Genomic DNA, 25,063 nt, shown 5'->3' with positions numbered 1-25,063 from the left:
GTCCCTTTTGTGCTTGTAGGTTTGATCCATACATGCTATCCCGGCTGGAGAGGTGGTAGGGTTTGAGTACGGTGTTTCCTGTTGAACGTTTGTTGCAGTTGCAGTTTCAACGCTGTATCCTTTTCTCTGAATCTGTCAAGATCAGGCCACTGTGGTTGTAACTGTTCCGGTGACACTGGAACTGGTGTTCTGATTCTCCTCCCCATTGCTGCAGGGGTAACAGGGACTGCTTGTCACATGGGTAAAGTCATAGTCACGTGCAAATTGAGCAAATTCATGACAGGAGAATTGAGGACCATTGTCCGTGACCAGCACTTCGGGACATCCGTATCTGGCAAACACAGCTTTAAATCTGGCTATTGTCTGTTTTGCTGATGTGCTGCCCTGCAGGGAGCAAACTTCAGTATAGCGAGAGAAATAGTCTATCATGACTAAATAGTTCCCATTCTGCCATTGGAAAAGATCAGCCGCGACTCTCTGCCATGGTCTGCTTGGGAGTTCAGTCATGAGTAAAGGCTCGACTGGTATTTGAGCTTCACATGCGCAAATCTCGCATCTCTCGATCATTTGCTTTATTGCAGATGTGATACCCGGCCACCAGACTGATTCTCTGGCCCTAGTTAGACATTTGTTGATACCTTGATGTCCCTGGTGCAGTCTCTGCAGGATGTCAGGTCTCATGCACTCAGGGATTATAAGCCTCTCTCCTTTCATGAGCAGTCCTCTTCCTTCATGCAAGACTGACCTATTGGGCCAGTAGGGTAGCAGCTGCTCATGCACATCTTGTCTGTGTCCCGGCCAGCCATTTGCAATGTATCGGCTGAGACGTTTGGAGATGTTATCTGAAGTTTGTGCACTCTTAATCTGTTCCAGCTTTGTCGGTGTGGCTGGCAAACTTTCTACTACACTGTCCAGATAAGCTTTGCATTCTCTTTCCAGGTCTTGCTCCTCCTCTGTAGCTGTGGCTGGAAGAGGCGCCCTGGACAGGGCGTCAGCTGTTATCAGATGTTTACCTGGGACATGGATGATGTCGAAATTAAATCTGAGCAGTCTGAGTCTGAATCTGATAATCCTTGGCGGGAGGTCATCCAATGCTCTGGACTTCAGAGTGTTATGAGTGGCTTGTGGTCAGTCTTTATGGTAAAATCCAGTCCACTCAAGTATCCTCGCAAGCGCTCACATGCCCAGGTCACAGCTAAAGCCTCCTTTTCTATTTGGGCATATCTTGATGCAGTTTTAGTCAGACTTCTAGAAATGAAAACAACAGGTCTCCACTCACCGTCTGTCTGTTTTTGTGTCAAGACACCGCCTAATCCATATGAAGAGGCATCAGCTGATACCATGGTTTCGAGATTTGGGCTGTACTGGGCTAACACCGTCTCTGACCCCAATTCTTTTTTTTGTCTCCAGAAATGCTTTCTGTTGAGGTGCTCCCCATGTCCAGCTGTTCTCCATCTTTAACAGGTCACGAATGGGCTTTGTCAGATCAGGCAGGCGTGGTGAAAATTTGCCTACAAAGTTCACCATGCCCATAAAACGGCGAACATCTGCCACATCCTTTGGTTCAGGCATGTCAAGGATTGCCTTTATTTTACCCGGGTCTGCTCTGATGCCTTGATAATTTATGACATGACCCAGGAAGCGGATTTCTGTCAGGGCAAACTGGCATTTCTCGTTCAGTATGAGCCCAGCCTCTCTGAATTTCTGTAGCACCCTGTGCAGCCTGTCATCGTGCTCTGCCCGGTCTCTTCCTATAACAAGGACATCGTCAGCATGACATAGGACTCCGTCAACACCATCAATCAGCTGAGAAATCCTCTTTTGGAAATGTTCGGGCGCCGATGACATTCCAAAAGGTAGCCTTTTGAAGTAGTAGCGCCCCTCTGGGGTAATGAACGTGGTCAACAGCATTGAGTCTTTGTGGAGTGGTACCTGCCAGAAGCCTGATGTCGCATCGAGATTTGTAAAGACTCTGGCTCCTTCCAGCTTGGCCAGTGTCTCATCCACTGCCGGTAGGATATGTCTCTCTCTGATGACACTCTCGTTCAGCCGGGTTAAGTCCACGCAAATGCGAATTTTCCCTGACAATTTAAATACATCTGGGTAAGTTGATGTTGAATGCTATTGAGCTGAGGGATCATCTGTAGTCTGTGGATAGCAGGAAAACCCAATAAGAGTGTGGTCAGGTCATTCACAATGAACACCTCCTCCTCAATCTTTCTGTCCCCTCTCTGAATAACCGCATGCACTTGCCCTTTAACATCTAGAGGTTGGTCGGCGGGACCCTGAATTCTGATTCTGGGATAGCAGTCACAGACGCACCCGTGTCCACTTTAACACGCAATGGGCTGCCGTTTATGGTAAGTATTTCAGTCCATGTGGATGACTGTGGATAGTCAACAGCCCCAAGATAAGCCGTCACATCCTCTTCAATTGAATCCAGCTTTTGAGAACTGATCTGCACACGGCCGCAAAGTGTCCCTTCTTTTGACATTTTCTACACTCAACGTCTTTTGCTGGGCATTCAGTCCATGAATGTTTTGGGGTTTTGCCACACTTCCCGCACTGTTTTGACTTGGTTGAGGTAGACTGAGGCTGATAATGGCTTCCGCGTTGAAAAGATTTTTTTCTTTGAGCTTGTCTCTTACTGTTATGAGACAGTGCATCTATTTGTCCTGGCAAATCAGCTGACCGCAGAACAGCTTGCTGCTTTTTTACTTCTTCGTGCTGACTCACTTGAACTATAGCTGTAGCTAAATCTAAATTTGGGTTGAGCTGCAGTTTCTCAGACAATTTAGCATCACGTATGCCGACCACAATCCTATCTCGGATCATTTAATCACGTAAGGTGCCATATTTGCAATGTTCAGCTAGTTTTCTGCAGATTCGCCAACTTCTTGACATCTTTTATTAAACTTGGCTCGTTCATAAATTGCATTATGCATGCCTACAAAATGTCCATCAAAGGCCTTTTTTACCTCATCAAAGTCTTTTTCTTTCTCTTCTGTCAACTGCAGTGAGCTCAGAATATTGTCAGCCTTCTCACCCATTGTATAGATGAGAGAATTCACCTGGTATGCGCCGTCTTTTTCTTTCAATCCAGACGCAATTCTGAAGCGTTCAAACCTTTTAATCCATGTGGGCCACGAGCTTGGCTCGAAATCGAATGGTTCCAGTGGTGTGATAGTAAATATGTGGTCCATACTGTGTGCTTTTAGCTTGCCGCTAGCCTGTTGTTAGCTCTCGCTGACTCGCTCTCTCTTGCTCCACAGGTCCCCTAGTTATCACTCTACACACCATTAAACTGCTCCAACTTCTTATCTGTGCCACTAGACTGTCTGTCGTGGGCTAACCATTTCTGACACCATGTATTGTTCCTCTATACTCTGTATTCAAGGACACAATTCACTGGATGAAATCAGACAATTCTTTAATTCTTCTTCTAAGTGGTTGCTTGACAACCTTAATCTCTAGCCCCACCCGGTGGCCATAACCTGCCACTACATGCATAAAGCCCACAATCACCTTCATTGAGTTGTCTGGTCTCGTCTCGCACATCGCAGTGCAAGACTTACCTGACTCCCGCTGGTTATCTTCCTCTTCCTCATCATCTTCGTTGTCTGTCCCAGTCCATTCTGCATCTTATTATAGAATAAGGATTTTAAATAAAATGCTCAAACATGGCTGTTTAGTGAATTCACCCCTTCATCTCTTTCTCACCGATTAACTCTTTCATTTCCTGTTACTCAGGTGGTTGATCTGGATCCCCAAAAACCCCATTGAATTTGTCTATTTCTACAGAAAGAGGAAACCCACTGAAGCTTCTACCATTAAAGATTATCAGATACCCTTGACACATAAACCAATTTATTTCAGATCACTTCCCAAACATGCAGAGTCACCTTGCACCTTTGTTTGTGTAACATGTGTCTAAATTAATAAATTAAATTCTGTTATAGCAGATCAGAAGATTTATCAGAAGATTTGGAGATTGTAAAGGAGGTGGCGGTTTTTGGTGAGAATCAACAGACAGGCACAAAGTTTAATTTGAACTTGGAATGTAATTTGTTCCTTTTGATATAAAGTGGAAATAATAAATAGAATAAAATAAAGTAAATTACAATGTCATACAAACAATATACAATAAAGATCAACTATGAAAACTTCTTTTGAACGCACTCTTCCTTTACCACAAAAATATACACAGACCGGTCATTTCAATGTCAGAAAAAAATAAAAATAAAAAATAAAAAGAAATGAATAAAAGAAATAACTTTTCTCTCAAATTATCACAGCTGTCCCAATAAGGATCATCAATATCAATCAAATGGGTAATGAGTAACCATATACCCTCAATAGTTCAATGCTCTAGAAAGCACTGAGAAGTTTTTTTTTTCTTTTCCCGTTCTTTTTTTGTCAGTTCCCTCTAGGAAGGGAACTTAATAGTTTTTTAGATTGGGATTGTCTTGCTTTCATAAAGCTGATAAATGAAAAAAAGGATATTGTCCTCTTCTTTATGATGTGCCCTCCTTTTTCCTCTGTAGCAGATTTGGTTTGACAAAAAAACACGAAAAACAAAAAAAAACCTGGTCTGATCACAGAACATAAAAGATAAAACAATCAAATTAAACAGTTAAACACAATTTTTATAAATTATATATAACACTCATTTACCTCTGTATCATTTTTTTTTTTTTCTCTTACACAGGTGCGTGACCAACATTGTCGTTGGTGAACTGCAATAAGGAATAATCACGCGGTTCACTATGACATTTATAACTACTTATATTGAAACACACATGAAAAAGGGAATAAACAGTTTACTGCAAATATATGACCATTTTTTCATCTTATTATGAGGTTTTTATACATTCTTTTTACTATTGATTATATTATGCTGACTCACTGAGTAAAATGTGATTCAACAACAATATTCAACTGACCGTTTGCAAAGACCCGCCCCCTTTAGTTACTGTTGCTATGTCCGACAAGCCATGCCACTCTCACGCCACACATCATGTTCTCACACAGTGAAAAAGGTACATGCAGAGCAATTGACACCGCATCGACAGACAAGACAGAGCAGGTTACTTTCGATATGAAACAAACTCTCAAATTTCAAATATTGTACTTTTTAATGTGTCGTGACAGATTGCTGTAGTGCCTCAGCTCAAGCAGCTCGTGATCCGATCATCTCTTCTTATTAGTTCATTTATAGCATCAAATAAACATGAATGAACATGAGAAAAAAATGTTGTTTCAACCGCTGAAAGACGTCAATACACACCATTTTTCAAGTTCAAGTCCACCGAGGTTAATCTTCTTACTCCTAACTGCTTTGTTGGACAAAATGGCGGATTTGGCGTTATGATTGGTTAGATCGCCTGTCAATCAAACTCCCTGTGAAGGGTCAATTGGCTTCTTCAGATATTGGATGGCTCGAAATAAATGAATTTAAAAACGCTTGCACACTTTTCAGTAGGAGTGGTTTCTTCATTAGGGCTATAGGGTGATGCACCACCAAAGTGCGAAAGGAATGGATTGTTTCAATCACATTCAACCACAGTGTTACGCTAGCTGTCACTGCTCTAGGGGCCGTTCACATATTGTGTCTTAAAACGTGTGGAAAGCACAGCCACGCCACTTTCTCCTTTCCAAACAAGTACAGGTCTCTGCAGGACAATCACTAGTACATTAGATACTGTTGCACCGATGAGATTAAAAAAGGTTAGAGAGAAAAATACTGTACCATGGTACAACAGTATTACTCACGCTATCAAAAGAGAAACTCATAATCTAGAATGCAAATGGAGACAAACTTGTTTAGAAGTCTTCAGAATCGCGTGGAAAGACAGCTTGTCCCGTTACAGAAAGACTCTAAAAGCAGCCAGGGCTGAGCATCTCCGCAAACTCATAGAAAATAACCAAAACAATCCAAGGGTCTTGTAACAGACATCACCAGAACAAAACATTACAGTTTAGTAGCGATGACTTTATGAATTTCTTTACTGAAAAAATTGAAAGCATCAGAAATACAATTGTAAATGTACAACCTTTGACAGAGTTTTATGATTCAGCCTCAATTATCACCCCTCAAGAACAGTTTCAGTGCTTTACAACTATAGGACAGGAAGAGCTAAATAAACTTATCACTGCGTCTAAACCAACAACATCTTTATTAGATCCAATACCCACTAAACTACTGAAAGAATTGTTACCTGTAGCAGAAGAGCCTCTTCTCAATATTATTAACTCGTCTTTATCTCTAGGTCACGTCCCAAGACCGTACAAGTTAGCAGTTATTAAGCCTCTCATTAAGAAACCACAATTAGATCCAAATGTACTGGCAAATTACAGACCCATTTCAAATCTTCCATTTATATCTAAAATACTAGAAAAAGTGGTGTTGGTCCAATTGTGCTCTTTCTTGCAAAAAGCACTATCTATGAAAAATTTCAGTCAGGATTCAGGCCTCATCATAGCACAGAAACTGCGCTCGTTAAAATTACAAATGACTTACTTCTAGCTTCTGACCAAGGCTGTATCTCAATACTAGTGTTACTTGATCTCAGTGCTGCGTTCGACACTATAGATCATAAAATACTCCTAGATCGACTACAGAATTACATTGGTATTCAGGGACAGGCATTACGGTGGTTTAGGTCGTATCTATCAGACATCACAATTTTGTTTATTTAAACGGTGAAAAATCTAAGATAACGTCTTAAGTAAATTATGGAGTGCCGCAAGGATCTGTGTTAGGCCCTCTGCTATTTTCAATATACATGCTGCCACTTGGTAATATTATAAGAAGACATGGAATTAGTTTCCACTGCTATGCTGATGATACTCAGTTATATATTTCAACACAACCAGATGAAAACTCTAAATTATCCAATCTGACAGAGTGTGTTAAAGAAGTAAAACATTGGATGACTAGTAATTTTCTTCTATTAAATTCAGATAAGACTGAAGTATTACTTATTGGGCCAAAAACCTGTACACAGAATCTCTCAGACTACAATCTGCATTTAGAAGGATGTACTGTTACTCCATCCTCGACAGTTAAAGACCTGGGTGTTATATTAGACAGCAACTTGTCCTTCGAAAATCATATTTCATATGTTACAAAAACAGCCTTCTTCCACCTCAGAAACATTGCTAAGATACGGAATATGTTATCTGTTTCTGATGCAGAAAAATTAGTTCATGCTTTCATGACGTCTAGACTAGATTACTGTAATGCATTACTAGCTGGTTGTCCTGCTTCCTCAATAAACAAGCTACAATTAGTACAAAATGCAGCTGCTAGAGTTCTTACCAGGTCAAGAAAATATGATCATATAACACCAATTTTATCATTTCTTCACTGGTTACCTATTAAGTTCCGTATCGATTATAAAGTACTGCTAATGACCTATAAGGCTCTAAATGGTTTAGCTCCTGTGTACTTAACTGATCTTCTATCGCCCTACAATCCTTCACGCTCTTTAAGATCACAAAACTCTGGACTTCTGGTTGTACTCTGGATATCTAAGTCCACTAAAGGAGGGAGAGCGTTTTCACATTTGGCTCCTAAACTCTGGAATAGCCTTCCTGATAATGTTCGGGGCTCAGACTCGCTCACCCAGTTTAAATCTAGATTAAAGACGCATCTCTTTAGCCAAGCATTCACATCATGAATCTTATATCAGATCAATTGCACATGACTTTCTTTGCTTAATGTTATGAACAGCAGCTACGCTAATTATTCTCCATTTGCTTCGTCCCAAGGTGACTAGAGAGTACATCAGCTTCAGTTTGGATCCAGCCTCTTAAGAAGACCTCAGATGACCAACACTTTTGAAGAGACGCCGCCAACTCCTGCGAGGACTTCAGAAGACGCAACATCTGGATCAACACGCACATTCCCAAATTTCTATATATCCTAATTATTGTTAATATGCAATTCATTTTTCCAGGAGCTCATTGCTTCTACCTCCAATTAAATTGCTAACAATGATTGTAAATTAATTGCCTAAATTATTACATTATTAGCTAACTGCAGTCTCCAAATTGTAATGTTGACATGCATTCTCTGTAAAGCTGCTTTGAAATGATGTGTATTGTGAAAAGCACTATACAAATAAATGTGAATTGAAATGTGTGAATTAATTGTCTTGTAGTTGTCTGATTCACTGATTACTTCCTGTTTCTAATCTTTGATTCGATGGATATTTTAATTTTATATTTATTAATTACAGTAGCTCTGATTCTACAGCATGAGATGCAGCAATGTTTCAGATATTTTGAAGAATATTAAATCAACCGCTTCAGCGGCCATTGATGATACTAAATAATCAGTTTTCTTCTTGATTGTGTAAATCGTATCACCTGACTGCTTTTACTTATAGTCTTCTTTGTAACAAATGATGTATTTCCATAAACACTGTTACAAAGACCACAGACTTAACATAAAAACCAAGAGTAACTGCCCAACTAAAGGAAACACTGATCATCATAATGGTGATCAAACATTTTCAATAAATCATCAACATCTAAACCTGTTAATTCTCAAAAAGAACTGTAGACGAATGACAGAAATAAAGCTAGTCTGGTTTGTAATAAGAGAGATTTAATGTCTTTTCAGTTGATGTCATACAGCTGTGGCTGGAAGTCAGTTGTAGTTCTTGTGTTTCTCTTTCCTTCAGTGATTCTGCTCATTATCATCAGGTGTCTTCAATAATCAAACAATCATCACTCAATTAACCACTTATGTATCTAATTAACTGTAACACTGCTTCAGTGTTACTTTAACACCCTGCTGGTGGTTCCCATGTGAACACCGACCGGTACTGATTTATCACCGTGAAAATTTATTGTGTTATGTATTACATTTATTATATATATTTATATACAGGGCTTGGCAACAGCCACTCCCACTAGCCACTTTAGCGGGTTGAATATAATTTCAGCCTACAGCCAAATCAAAGGTAGCCAAGCTCGTTGTAGCACAAAATTACAATCCAATCACAATTCTTTATCGATTAACTTGCAGTTTGTGAAGGTGGGATAGGCAGAATCGCACTGAATGACACACAACAGAAGTGCTCTCTCTCTCTGTTGCACACGATCAGATCTCCTTGCACCTGAATAGTCAAAATGTGGAGTATCTTGCGTGAATACAGTCGGTTATGGCTTAAGTGGACGTAAACAGGTGTGTAATAACTGGATGTGTGTCAGTATATTACGTCCATGCATTCAGCAGCCCAATTAACTACCTGTCTGTTATTAATGTTAATTAAACAACAAAAGTTGTTAAATAAATGTATACATGTTAAATAAACCTACTGTATCTGAAAAAAAAAAAAGTTTAGGCTATTTAATTTACTACTGTATTTGTAATTTGCTAATTTGCTTTTTTGTTCTTTTTATATAACCTAACAAAAATAGCTTATAAAATCATAAAATTTATCATGGTCATATTACCCACCCCTTGCCCACCCGTACATACCAGCTGATATACCATGTAGGGCTAGTCTTGATCTGGGTGGTCAATCTGCATTTGAAAGTTTGAAAGGGTTTTAAATCTAGCTAATCAAGTAAAATGACTCAAAATCAAGTAATTTTAGCATGCCAAAGTTAACTTTAATCATATAAAATGTAATTTCCCAACAGCAAAATTGTGGCCAGTGAAAATGCTGAGTGGCTAGTAACTTTGGAAAAACCACTAGCCACAGTGGCTGGTGAACAAAAAAGTTAATGTCAAGCCCTGAATATATATATATATAATATAATTATAGAATTATAAACAGATATACTTATTTTGGCTCTAGAAATTATTAAATATTCATAATTAGTAAAAAATACCAATAAAAAGTCATACATTGCATTTGATTTATTGTATTTAACATAAATATCACCCAGTTTTATCACAAAAAAAAAAAAAAAAAAAAAAACGTTTTGTACTTTTGAGGTATATGTAAGTGGTTTTATTGAACAACACTTTAAGATAATGCAGTATTAAATATGCCGCTGTAAAGATTGTCCTCTTGTCTCGAGGAGGATGTGTGATTGGATCGACCTTGTGATTGAGAGAAGAGAACCGACAACAGCCTTTTTCTTCCTTTCTGCAAGTTTTATTCTCTAAATCCTTATTACATTTTAGTTATATTTGTAGCTCTATTGTTTTTTTAAAGACACAGAAATTTTAATTTCATTCTTTATTTTGAAAAGTCCGTTGCAACAGTGATGTGTAAAACAGTAAAAGTTCACAACGGAAACAAAGATCAGCTGTTCCTCTGAAGCTGCTTCACCTGTTCTTCACACAGAACCTGTCTGACGATAAACATTTCCTTACAGTAAACCACAGAATTATTTAATGAATGTGATCATTTACACAAAGCTTTCCACACCTTACAGTTTGAACCTGCTCAGGTGTGTATTTCACAGGGGTGTTGGTGTTTATGTTTTTCAGGACATCACCTGTCACATCAACTAACAGGACACACCTGACATGGGCTAAGAACAAAACTTTAAAAGGTATTAAGATATTAAATATGAAAAAAACAAAACAAAACAAAACAAAAAACTACCAACTATGAACCCACCAAGCCTGTTACATATGGACAGTTTTTATCAGAAGTATAAATGCTCCTATAAATGCGTATTGTGAAGTGTAATGGAAAAGTCATTATCACAATAAAGAAGACACTTCCATCAGTTATATCACTGCTGATATGTTTGATGTCTTTTATTTTGCCTTAGAAAAAATATATTTTGAGGAATGTTGGTGTTAAAACAGCAGTGGACGCCATTGATTGTAGCATGTGTGTGTGTGTGTGTGTGTGTGTACTCACATTAAATCCACTTTGGATTATATTGAAAAAGCTGATCTTCTGCTGTAGAATCACAGTGCTGCTGTAATCAATAATGTAAATCTATCTCAGAGATTGGGCTCTAAATGAGTTCAGTGATTCAGATCAAATAATGATTATGTGAAACCATAACCAACACCTGATCATCTTGTCTCTTTGTTTGTTTAGCTGTTATAACTCAGTTACAGCAGCCCAAACAAAATCTAATATATAAGTCAAGGGACAAGAGCCCAACTAAAGCAAACACTCATCTCCATGATGGTGACTTACAAAATGTTATTTTCTCCTTTGGTGATTCTGCTTGTTAACAGATCACCTTCCTGACACATTCACTGTGTGAAAATCATTAAAACAGTGAATGTGTCAAAATGAACGTCTCAAAACACAAGCACTGATGTGTAAGTGATGTTTTTTGACTGGACTTGACGAAGAGATCATTGCAAATTTGGTCTTCATGTTCAGAAGTAGCACAGGTGTTTTATTTTGTTGTTGTTTCCCTCTTTCCTTCAATGATTCTGTCTGTTAACAGCAGGTGTTCATCACTAGTGCTTGATTAATGACTTAATTATCTCATTTTCTTCCCTCTTGAATGGACTTGGTCTTGGTCTCGACTACACCTCTGCGTGAGGTCATGCGATGATCACAGTGACATCACACCATTTTCATACTATGCATAGGTGGAGGGTGAACCAACTCTAGGGTAAGGCTAGATGCGATTCCTCCATAAAAACACATAAGTCTATGTCATGACATAAACATGAAAATTGCCTATCAGCAACCTACACATCCCAGCATAAAAGCAAAAATAAATAAATAAATAAATAGAAAAAAATTATCTTCAAATTCTGAATGAATTAGGCCTAGAAAGCGTGCATAAAACCGCTTCCTTTATAACCACTAAGCTGTCACTCATAATTCATCGCGATCTCACAAAGTTCTGCTAATCGATTAAGCTGACTGTACAATGAATATCTTATTTGGCCTACATAATAACTATACTTTTTTGTTAAAAGTTAAATTATAACGAGAGGATCTGAGTGTGCAGATCTCAGCACTGGACAAGAAATCATCAGAAATGTTTGTGATTGGTTACATTGCTCAACGCTGCAAAAATACGTTGTAAATAGAAAAACCTGTTTATATTAGTTTCGATGCTCTCAAGAGCACAATCACCAAATCTGTTTATGTTTATCAGTTCATAATGAGACTGAGAACATTAACAAGAGTGCAGAATTCAGTCAGAATTCCAAGTTCAGCTCACACACTGAACAAAACTCTGGTTTCAGCGATGACTAATCTGAACACCTCTGACTGGCCATTGCAATTGTAAGCTCAACAGAATCGTGCGTGATTGGTTATAGTGTGCAACGCTATAAAACGTGTAAAAAGTATAACGCAACATGAGCAGATGATCTATATTTAATGCCGCAATTGACACTTTTCATTTAATTTTCACTTTCACTTTATTACTAGATTTAGATTAAATGTCCAGCTGCATTTTTGGCCAAGCCGTAGTTAATTTTTGACCCATGGCCAGGGGAAGGCTAAGCCTTACACACGCTCCGCCTATGATACTGTGATATTCTCAGTGTGAGTAGTATTTTTAACTGCTAACTTAATAAAACAAGCTGTTGTCAATTCAAAATGTTGAGCAGGTTGAAAGGAGCAGTTCAAATATTGGTCACCGAGGGGACATTCTACTTCCTGTTTCTCAAAACTATCATGGTGATATCACAGTGGTGTCACATGGTGAGCTCACAGTACGAATGCACACCCTGCTGACAGATTTCTGTTATAAGAACATTCTCCAAACACAGGCTTAGATGAAATCAACTGAAGATAAAAGACATTAAATCTCAAGATCTGATTAAACAACTCCACAAACAGCATTACCAGCTTCACTTATTACTAACCAGACTGACTTTATTTCTGTCACAAAAACCTAAGCCATGCTTATGTGTTCTTTTTGGAGAGTTTCTCCGGGTCATTAACTTCTTTATCATTTCACATGTTAACTGAGGCCTGTAGAGTCTGAGGTGTAGCTCTTGTGTTTTTGCAGTTTCTCTGAGCATTACACAGTCTGATCTTGGGGTGAATCTGCTGGGACGTCTACTCCTGGGAAGACTGGCAACTGTCTTGAATGTTTTCCACTTGTGAATAATCTCCCTCACTGTAGAATAGTGGACTTCAAATTGTTTTGAAATGGCCGTATAACCCTTCCTAGATTGATGAGCAGCAACAATTGTTTCTCTAAGATCATTGCTGATGTCTTTCTTTCTTGGCATTGTGTTAATACACACCTGAAGGCTCCAGAGCAGCAAACTGCCAAAACTTCTGCTTTAATAGAGTTGGTCATGATTGCTGATAATCAGTTAATCATGTGATTAGCAGTGCCTGACTGATACTTACCTTCTCAATTCATATGGAAGCAGTAAGGGTGTGCTTTGTCGCCTATGGTTTCTGCATGTTGGCATAGTTTTTGTTAAATAAATAATGACACTGTGTGATATGTCATGTCATGTCATGTCATATGTTGTTGTTCAGGCTGTATTTATCTAATTTATGACTCGCCAAGGACCAGATGATTTTTTTTTTATAATGTCCTGATACATAAAACCATAGAATTCAATAGGGTGTACTTTCTTTTTCACATGACTATACATGCATGAAATAGCATTTAAAAGCCAAAATAACAATTCTGGATAGGGTGACCACCTGGCTATTGATCTGTTGCAGGACAGTAGTTGTGATTTTCCGGGACAATGCAGGACACATATGAGACAAATACTTACTACTATTATGCTATGTAAATATTGATTTACATTCGTTACGATTCGTTACGTTAAGTTCATACGAACTTGGCATATGCGCCCATTAATGTTGTGTCAGTGGGTGCCCACACTATAATGTTGCGCTTCTGGCAACATTAAAACCTGGAGAGAAAACCATTCTAGATTCACGAGTGCACATGCAGGAGGACAAAGATTGAGAATGCACATGTAATATCTGATCGAGAGAGAATGCGTGTCTGGTTTTGTGCGAAAAGGGAATCGGCCTATGAGTGGAGAGATTCCTGCTTGTGCAGTTGATGTGCTCTCTCATTGCAATAATTTGATCTCGACATTTATCATTATAATAACGCCATAGAAACCACCTTGAAATATTAACGTGAAAGTCATGTCTGAAAGTTGCAATATTTTTTTTTTTTTTTTTATTGGTGAAAATGAATGGAGAATATCTCGTTTTTTTGTTTTGTTTTTTTTTTCGTAGGTGCTCAACCATTTCTGCGGGTGGTGCAGAGCATTCACGGGATCGCCACATGTCCAGATGGATGATTACATGCTTTAAATCATCAATTTGGGTAGCTTTGAGCAGCTCTTTTAGCAGTATGTGAGATGAAATCCTTGCTGGTGTAGTTGTGTTTACTGACTTTGATGAGGCCCGCACTTATTCCTTTGGGCTGTCCACTCAGTTGTCATCAGCGGGAAAACCTCTCACAGCTTAAACATGATGGCTGCACAAATAGATTTTTAAATGCCAGTCACCGTATTTCTTACTGTGGTATTATAATTTTTGGGATGAAAAATAATAATAATAATAATACAGACATAACTCAAATGCGGGACACTACTTACGTCTTGCGGGACAAAGCTCCCAATTTCGGTACTGTCCCGTAAAATGGTGGTCACCCTAATTCTACATCAGAGAGAGAGACCTATGAACTGTCAAGAGCTGTTTTTAAAACCCCTGCCATCATCTCACGGGTAAATTCAGGAAGAATTATTTAGCCACAGGGGTCAAAAAAAAAATAAAAAAAAATTGCTGCTTTATTTTAATGAAGCACCTCAATGAAACTGTCTATGTCTCAATCCCCTGGTTTCACAGACAAGGCTTAAGCTAGTCCCAGACTAAAATGCATATTTGAGCTGTTTTAACTGAAAGTAACTTTCACTGATATATCTTAAAATATGTCACTGCCATTGATTTGTCTCAAGATGCACATCAGTAATGTTTTTTTTTTTTTTTTCTAGTGAACGTTTATAAAAGCTGCTTAAATATCCTAATTGAACTAAGGCCTAATCCTGGCTTAGGCTAAACCCTGTTTGTGAAACCGGGCCAATGTCTTACTAAATGAGTCTCTGATCAAGCAGAAAACATATGCTTTATTTTAAGTTCAAATCCTGCTTTGCTCTGTTTAAGTTACAGTGTGGCAAAACTTGATGTCATCAGCCAATATTTAATAACCTGTATGAAACATCTTTAATTTCTGTCTCACCTTCATCTCTTCTCAAGTCTCTGATGTCAGTGATCAAGCTCAGCAGTTTTTGTGACACACCCCTCACAGTCTCACAGGTATAAAAGCTGAAAGCAGATCGACACACCTTCATTAACATACTGTAGTTTGTTACAGCTGACCAAACTGACAACAACAGAAGGACAACAGAAAAAGAGGAAAGATGTCTGATGAAAAAACTTTCGACAAAACTGTTGAAAAAATAAAAACATTGTTTCAAACAACAGGTAAGAGAAGACAGGACATGTGAGTTTTTACCTTTTTGATTTCAATGTGATTTTAATTTTTTGAAAAAAAAAAAGAGAAAGAAAAGGTGCAGAAAGACTTCATGCAGTTGTGGTCTTGTGATGTCATTTTCAATAATTTCCTCTCATATTTTCATATTACTGTTGCTGGTAAGTTAAAGTCGGCATGAAATGGAAGTTGCAATCCTCTTCTATATTGTGATGTACTTGATGATTGTGATGTAGGGACCTGGGGCCAAAGCTTTCCTTGGGGCCCCAGTTAAATAAAGTCAAATGCATAATCAAAGAACCACTGCTGTAAAGACTAAAGGCAATACTTTGCAACCTGCAAATATGCCAACATGCTCAAACAAGGAGCGCATAGTGAAAACTAAAAAAAAAATAAAAATAAAGATAAATACAGAGGGCATGTTATAAATAATCCACATACATTAAACAATGTACTGTCAAATTTAACAAACTTACTCGTTGAGAGTAAATTAACAAGAGTACTATAAATCATCAAATACAAGTCTACTGTAAAAACACAGTACACTGCTGTAAAATGATCTGTTGCTACAGCCATTACTGTAAAATAAAGGTGAATTGATGCGTTTACAATGAATATGTGACTGAAATTACAGTTATTTACTGTAATCTATTTTACATTGTTACTGTGATGCTGAATTGAGTATTTATTTTACAAATAAGAAACAGCTCAACAAATCAAATCACACACACGACTAAAATAATTTATTCCTGTTCTTCTTCAAAGTGAATTCCTTAATTAATCCATAAAATCAAGCTGACACAGAGTGTTGTACACAGTTAAAAAAAAAAAAAAAAAATAGTGTGAAATTACAGTATTACAGTTAATAACTGCATGACTTTCACAGTAATTTCACAGTAGGACTTCTCTTGTATATATCTGCACTCTCAAAAAATTACTGTAAACAAACAATATCATGCTGTATTTCTACAGTGTACTATGAAGGTACCCAGCATGCAGTGCAGCATGAATAGATTATGAAGTTTCTTGATTCTTGTTGGTTTTATCTGTGCTGCTGAACTTACTTTTGGTTCACTTTTATCAGTTTGTGTTGTTGGTTTATTTCATAATGTTCAGAATTTATCTGTTTTATTATTATTATTATTATTATTATGCCGTCAAGACCTGCCTGGGACTACTTTAGCAGTCCATTTCCCTGAAAATAACTGATGCACACCTTAGAATATTCATCAGCCAATCAGATTCAAGCATTCAACAGCCCCGTAGTATAAATGGAAATAATACGTAACACGGAAACAAACAAATAAGTATTCAGTGTATTACACTCAACAGAGTTTAAATAGGGCCTAAGTTCAACTCTAGGAGGATTTAAAAATAATTGTTTGGGACAAATTATATCCAATCAATTAACAGCCGGCAATTTTATTACAAAACACAAGAAAGAAACTTTGTATAAACAATTTCCACAATTTAAATAAATACACAATGTCTGGTTCCCACTCAACACCATAAAAAAAATGGGGGGGGGGGGGAATTGTTTGATAGAGTCAAAAGTTGTATGTAAAGTCATTTATGGCTCAGGGTAATATCAATCCTGTGCTCATCATGCTTGTCGAGGTATCTACACCAGAGGAAGAAGAGGTAGTAGAGGCAGGAGGTGGAAGCAGAACTTGAAGAAGGTGTAGACACTAAAGCAAATGATTTCGTGCAAGACAAAGAGAAAGAATTTGTGAAGACTGTGGTAGAGGGAGGAAAAAATGATGTTAGTGCTCAGTTTGTAACTGATGATCCAGCATTATGGCCAGAGACTGTTATTTCATGTGTTTTGCTCAATATTAATATAGGGGGAGATCTGTTAGTGTTTGATGTTGTATTATTTTGTAATTTAAAAGGTTTTCTAGTATGTGTGAGTTTTTGGGGTTATCATTGAGCTGAAGAGAGTCTGTGGTTAGGATGATGATTGAATGAACACCATTAAGATTATATATTACTTATTTAAAAAATGGTTGTGGCTAAATACTTTAGTACATGCTTTAATATGTGTGCTTTTGCTAACTAGTTTGAAAATCTGAAACATTTAAAATGCAAACAATATAAAATATAAATATTATAAAATATAATAAATACATTACTTTACATATTTCTCTATATATATGTTACACAAGCATAATTGTTGGCTATTTCTGTATACTTGGGATTTCTTGTTGTTTTGTTGAAATAAATAATTTCTAACAATGAATGTGTAAAATGCTGTTTAGATTCCTTAGTGAGAAAAAAGAAGATCATTGGGGAGTTGCAAATCATTGCAGAGAAATATTCATTGAAGCTTTCAACTGATGTGAAGGTAAGATCAATATAACAAGATAGAAGATCTGAAAAATATGATATAGTTTGAGTCACTCTTTATTTTTAAAATCGTGAAACCCATAACATATTCTATGATCAAAAATATTTGTCAACGCAAATTTGTCCAGATTACCAACATACAGACAAGATAATATGAAGATGACCCTTATTGTGGCATTACTAAATGTTCATAGTAGTTTAATATATAAAAATGATAATGTGGAGTGCGCTGTGAATTTTGTAACCTGTAGGTTGTTAATGACTCTGTTCATGGTCACATTGAGCTGCACCCCCTGCTGGTGAAGATCATAGATACGCCTCAGTTTCAGAGACTCCGAGACATCAAACAGCTGGGAGCGGGATACTGGGTCTTTCCTGGGGCTTCACACAACCGCTTTGAACACTCCATTGGGTAATGCAAATATACAACAAATATATACAATACAATGCAATAGTATATATACACTACCAGTCAAAAGTTTGGAAACATTTCTATTTTTAATGTTTTTGAACGAAGTCTCTTATGCTCATTAAGGCTGCATTTATTTCATAATAAATACAGAAAAAACAATAATATTGTGAAATATTATTACAATTTAAAATTATGGTTTTCTATTTTAATATACTTTAAAACATAATTTATTTCTCTGATGCAAAGCTGAATTTTCAGCATCATTAGCATCACCAGTCTTCAGTGTCACATGATCCTTCAGAAATCATTCTAATATGCTGATTTGATACTCAGTTATTATCAATGTTGAAAACAGTTGTGTTGCTTAATATTTTTTTGGAACCTGTGATACTTTTTTCAGGATTCATTGATAAATAAAAGGTTAGAAAGAACAGCATTTATTCAAAATATAAATCTTTTCTAACAATATAAATTGTTACTATCACTTTTTATCAATTTAACACATCTGTGCTGAATAAAAGTATTAATTTCTTTCAAAAAAAAGAAAGAAAAAAAAAAAAATACTGACCCCAAACTTTTATACGGTAGTGTATATTGTTACAAAAGATTTCTATTTTAAATAAATGCTGATATTTTTTAAACTTTTTATTCATCAAAGAATCCTGAAAAAGTATCACAGGTTATAAAATAATATTAAGCAGCACAACTGTTTCCAACATTGATAATAAATCAGCATATTACAATGATTTCTGAAGGATCATGTGACACTGAAGACTGGAGTAATGACTGATGAAAATTCAGCTTTGATCACAGGAATAAATTATATTTTAAAGTATATTAAAATAGAAAACCATAATTTTAAATTGTAATAATATTTCACAATATTATTGTTTTTTCTGTATTTATTATGAAATAAATGCAGCCTTAATGAGCATAAGAGACTTCGTTCAAAAACCTTAAAAATAGTAATGTTTCCAAACTTTTGACTGGTAGTATATATATATATATATATATATATATATATATTCAAGACTTGTCACAACCGACTTTTTGTCCAAAGAATCCTCAATTGTGTACTCATTCAGCACACAAGAGTAAATACAAAGTGTTTGTTGTTAGTCGCAAACAGCACAGCAGCTCCAGACAATCAAACCCAGTGTTACTCACATGAGAAGGGATCAAAGCAGTTTTCAGGCTTTCCCTCTTAGCTCTCTCCAACACAAGCTTTTCTAATATAAAACAAAAATATAATAGTCCTAAAGCGCTTGCCCAGTCATAAACCTTCATTGCAGTGATATTCTTTTGAGCTCTTTTGTATTGTGTCCCATTTCTCATTCTGCAGTTTTTTTTTTTTTTTCTTATTTTCAAATCTCCCTCTCGCTCGTTCTCTCTCCTCGAATGCTGATTGGTTACGCGTTTGTTGTTGGTATCGGCCCAACTAATTTCCAAACAGTGTTTTTGAAATTCTGCTGAGTCCCCTTTAAAGGGATAGTTCACCCAAAAATGAAAATTTGATATTTATCTGCTTACCCCCAGGGTCTGTCAGTCGTATAATGGATGTTAATGGGAACTCCATCTATAAGAGTCAAAAAAACAAGCACAGACAAATCCAAATTAAACCCTGCGGCTCGTGACAACACATTGATGTCCTAAGACACGAAACGATTGGTTTGTGCGTAATACTACGTAATACTACATAAATGCACTATTATAACCAATAATGATTTGTCTAAATTTTTTAAACAATCTCTGGTATTTTCCATAATCATATGTGCATTTATTATGCCAATGGTTAGCATAAGTAGCCTATAGAATTGCATATAAAGATAGCCTCATACAGTGATCAGAATCCCCATGTGCTGTCTGAAGGTGAGTTCTGAGCTGAAAATAGTTTCAAATGTCTTAAATGTTGAAGTTAGCTGGTAGCCTGATATAATAACATGGGAAATGAGCAGCGGTGTTGACCCTCTCCTGACTCAGGTAAACTCTGCCTCTGTTCATGACCACTCCTCAAGCATCAGTTGGCCCGCTTTGGACCAAAGTATTCTGTGGGCCAAAAACCCAATGAGGCCCAATCAAGCCCTGATATTGATAGTGGAAACATGACTGGCCCTGGCACGCACTAGCACACTCTCTTTTGGCTAGTGAAGAGTGAGAGAGGACCAGGCCTGGGAAATGTTATGTTGCTTTGTATTATGTATATGATTTTAGTTCATTTTATTGTTTATGTATATTTTATTATTAAAGTTAACGTTTAATATTTGGTGGTTCCCGCCTCCTCCTTCCCTAAACTTGAGATTTGTTACACTTAAATTCACATTATTTTAATGCATTCTAATGTAATAACCATGAGATCTGAGTTACTACTCATACAGGTCACTTTATTTGATGAATTAAATTTGTGGAGTAACGCAGCGCTGTCAGAATAATCATACTAATAATACATTTGAGTGTGTTGAAAGTTATAACAAGGATTTGGGATATTTTAATCCAAAAATTTGACATATTATTATGTGACTATAATAACCCTGTTGTACATGTTTATATATTTATTAATCATCTTTAATCAGTTAAATTGTTTATCTATCATGTGTTGATGTAATTAAACTGTGTTTCTGTTGTTGTTGTGTTAGTGTGGCACATTTAGCTGGATGTCTGGTCAAGAGTCTGCAAGAGAAACAGCCGAAACTACATATTGACAATCGAGATGTTCTTTGTGTCCAAATTGCTGGTCTGTGCCATGACTTAGGTGAGTGCCAAAAACATAATTAATCAAAAATGTACATTAATTAAAAGTGAATAAAAAAAAAAATGACTATGTCAAACCAGTATAAAAACAATGAAAAAAAGAAACTCATTCCTTCTGCACCAATTACAAATGTTTTAATGTAAGTTTAGTCTTTCAGACTTAATCATTAAAATAATTAAATGCCATTAAATATGAATAATCTGTATAATATATGTTCCTTTGTTAATGTGTATGTCTTGTTTTCTTTAAATAGCTGGTCAGGCCATTTAGCGACGATTACAACTTTTTTTTTTTTACTACTTTACCCATGCATTAAAGGGTTAGTAGTTCACCCAAAAATGAAAATTCTGTCATTAATTACTCACCCTCATGCCGTTCCACACCCGTAAGACCTTCGTTAATCTTCGGAACGCAAATTGAGATATTTTTGATGAAATCCGATGGCTCAGTGAGGCCTGCATAGCCAGCAATGACATTTCCTCTCTCAAGATCCATAAAGGTACTAAAAACATATTTAAATCAGTTCATGTGAGTACAGTGGTTCAATATTAATATTATAAAGCGACGAGAATATTTTTGGCGTGCCAAAAAAAATAAAAAATAATGACTTATATAGTGATGGCCGATTTAAAAACACTGCTTCAGGAAGATTCAGAGCATAATGAATCAGCGTGTCAAATCACCAAAAATATTCTCGTCGCGTTATAATATTAATATTGAACCACTGTACTCACATGAACTGATTTAAATATGTTTTTAGTACATTAATGGATCTTGAGAGAGGAAATGTCATTGCTGGCTATGGAGGCCTCACTGAGCCATCGGATTTCATCAAAAATATCTCAATTTGTGTTCCGAAGATTAACGAAGGTCTTACGGGTGTGGAACGGCATGAGGGTGAGTAATTAATGGCATTATTTTCATTTTTGGGTGAACTAAACCTTTAACAAAATGTTAACATTATAAAATATTTAAACCATATATTAGACGTTTAGTCATTGTTTTGCTTTCTGATCAGATGGGTTCTGATGTCAGTGTTTAATCATTCAGTAGGAAAAAATGTTCAACTATATCATTCCTCTGTATTGTTATTGTTATATAGTTGTGTTTCTGAAACTTTATGTACTAGCTTACCTCCCTTACATTTTCACTCTAGTTATTGGCTGCCGGTAAAAGCAACCATCCCCAGACTGAAGTTGGCAATATGTTAAAAGCCATTTAATTTGAAATAAAAAATATAAAATATATAAAAATATATTTCCATATATTTATGATCAATGTATTAAATTGTTTAAATACTGAAAAATATTTAGAATAATATATTGTGTGAATTTATTGAATAATACAAAAGGAATTTCCACTTTTCATGTATTGAAAAATATGTGACAGTGTATGTTACACTTGTAATATGAAACACTAATTAGTTGAATTCAAAATACTCAAAATTCTGATGTGAACAGTTACCTCAGTTATTTTTGAGGTAAACCTAAAAAATAAAGTTTTTTTTTTTTTTTTTTACAGTGTGTGGAAACTGATTTCCTTAAATTTCTCAAGCATGTTTTACTCAAAGTTGTTAATACAAAGACATGAACTAGTTAACATTCGTTAACATTAATAAACTATATTAGTTGACATGAACTAATGATGAACTGCACTTCTACAGCATTTATTAATCTTTGTTAATGTTCATTTCAGCATTTACTAATACATTATTAAAATCAAGAGATGTATTGAACATTAGTTAATGTACTGTGAACATGAACAAACTGCTGCATTTTTATTAACTAACAATAACAAAGATCAACAAATACAGTAACAAATGTATTGCTCATGGTTCATGTTAGTTAATACAACAACAAATAAATAAAATAATAAATGACAAATTAAACCTTATTGTAAAGTGTTACCAAACATTTAATATATTGATCATAAATATATGGAAATATATTTTATTTTATATTTATTAAGGGTGTGGATGTGTCAACTGCTAGTGGTCCCACCAAATGATATTTATTTATACAGATATCAATTTTACATTTTTTTTTTTTCATTCTTAAGGTCATGGTCCATTCTCTCATTTGTTTGATAAGAAGTTCATTCCTGCAGTCAAGCCAGTCGATTCAGGTAAATATCAGAGTTTTTAACTTCTCTAGTCTTATTGTTTGTAGTTGGGTGTTTAAATCAGCAATTAATCTGTTGTACTGTTATTTTTTTATTCTTTATATAATTAAAACCCACATCATGGTGGATTTTTAAAAGATTAGTTAACTTTCACACAGCTCTTTTCAATAAAACAGCAGTTCATAGAAAACCATACCGCAAATCTTGAAAAGGATAAAGAAACACCAAAAAGGCACCATTAAATTTATAATCATAATTAATGTTATCATCATTGTAGTAGTCCATACCATGCACTATATTCCAAGTGTTCTGAAGTCATATGATAGCTTTGTGTAATGAATCAAATTTAAATGGTTATTTATTGCTTCCCTTCCAACATGTTAAGCTTTGACACGTGAGAAATAATTGTGTTTCTGCATCATATCATCTCCATTTCTGAATTCTGGATATGAACATGGACTAATCATGATCTTCACACTGATTATTAGTGAATAAAGAGTAGTCTGCATTTGCTTTTTGGAACTGCTTTTGTATGGAAAGAGTCCTTCAAAATGTCTGCTTTTGTTACAAGTTTGCCATTTTATTAAGGTGTGAAGATGCTTTACAACATTTAAATTGAAGCATCTAGTGGAGGTTCTTAACCTTTTCCTGCATATTTTTAATGTCTCTCCAATCAAACACACCTGATTCAACCTGTAGTCAGAGACTCCAAAACTTCATATAAGTGTGTCTGACAAAGAGACATTCAAAATGTGTATGTTGAGAAACACTGTGCTAAAGGACTAATTGTAAAAGCAAATTAATTAATTTTGGACAAACAGTTCCTTAAAAGGTGAACTCAGTAACTTTTTCCACATTAAAAAAGTTTTGCATATGAAGAAGTTAATAATACTGTTTGAAGATATGTTTAAAATGATGAACATTCACATTATATGCAGATAAAAGATGTTTTATTTTACAAGGAACAGATCGCGTAACACGCCAAACACTGATTTGGTGTAACAGTTTTGTTCATGCCTGTAACGAGGCTGGACTCAGGCAGGGATCCATATGCAAAACTTTATTGAAAGGTGAGCGTAGTCATACAGGCATGGTCTAACAGGAACAAACAGGTACAGCAAGGGACAGGCAGAGACATGGTCAGGATACAGGCAATGGTCAGGACAGGCAGATATCACTCACAGGTCAGGAAACAATATACAGTCCAAAGGCAGGCAGCAGGGAATCGTAAACGGTAAACAGACAGGATCAGTAACAGGTAGACAGGATAATAACGCTCAGAAATGTACACTAGGTGAAACAAGACTTCGCAAAGAGGTGGTGTGTGAGTGAGTCTTAAATAGTCCAGATAACAAGCTACAGGTGTATGTGGCAAATGATGATTAGTGTGAAGTGTGCATGTGACAGGCAGGGAGGATTATGGGAAGTGTAGTCCAGGAACTGACAGGAATCGTGACAATGCCGCTAGGTGTCAGTCCAGAGCATCAAATTAAATCATGGTGCACCTTTAATGTGACATTATGTCATGCAGATGTCACTGTCTTGTAGTCTTTAGTTGGTAATTAACTGTTATTTAAAAAACACAATGTGCATATCAAACATTTCATATAAATTCAATGTTGTTGTTGTTTTTTTCTTTTTGCTAGATTCTGAATGGAAGGTGCGTCAAACTACATACACAAGACTTCAGGCTGAGGGCAAATGAGATGCTCTTTATTCTTTAATGAGGGTTTAAACAGACAGTTAATGCAGAAACTCATTAGCACTGCAGATCCATTCACAATCTGAGGATGTTACTGACTTAACCTCATGCTCCACCATCTTAACTCTAATAATGAAACTAAATAAATATAATTTACACTGGTCCAGTGTACTGTGTGTTATTAACAGAGACACAGATTAAAATGTTCATGGGTTTACTTTGCCTTTACAGTTAAATTTTAAAAGCAAAAAGCAAAAGAAGACATTGAAATCTATAAAGAATCTCTTTTTATTTCAATACATTTATGTTCATGAATATATATGTGTTATGTAACGTGTGGTATAAAACA

General features: G+C 36.1%; 2 protein-coding genes across 4 annotated transcripts in view; both read left to right on the top strand.

Moving 5' to 3' along the window:
- Window positions 1–25,063, top strand: part of LOC127508051 (deoxynucleoside triphosphate triphosphohydrolase SAMHD1-like) — a 142,070-nt gene that overhangs the window by 51,558 nt on the left and 65,449 nt on the right. The gene's annotated exons all lie outside the window — the stretch shown is intronic.
- LOC127508682 (deoxynucleoside triphosphate triphosphohydrolase SAMHD1-like) lies at window positions 15,241–24,875 on the top strand. Its single transcript, XM_051886824.1, has 6 exons — window positions 15,241–15,377; window positions 17,643–17,728; window positions 17,982–18,142; window positions 20,776–20,891; window positions 22,950–23,015; window positions 24,659–24,875. The coding sequence occupies exons 1-6, from the start codon at window positions 15,314–15,316 to the stop codon at window positions 24,715–24,717; spliced, it is 552 nt and encodes a 183-aa protein (XP_051742784.1). The 5' UTR covers window positions 15,241–15,313; the 3' UTR covers window positions 24,718–24,875.

The sequence above is a fragment of the Ctenopharyngodon idella genome, chromosome 1 (assembly GCF_019924925.1).
Source record: "Ctenopharyngodon idella isolate HZGC_01 chromosome 1, HZGC01, whole genome shotgun sequence".
Classification (NCBI taxonomy): domain Eukaryota; kingdom Metazoa; phylum Chordata; class Actinopteri; order Cypriniformes; family Xenocyprididae; genus Ctenopharyngodon; species Ctenopharyngodon idella.
The sequence above is the reverse complement of the archived record's forward strand: the minus strand, read 5'-3'. Positions and strand labels throughout refer to the sequence as shown.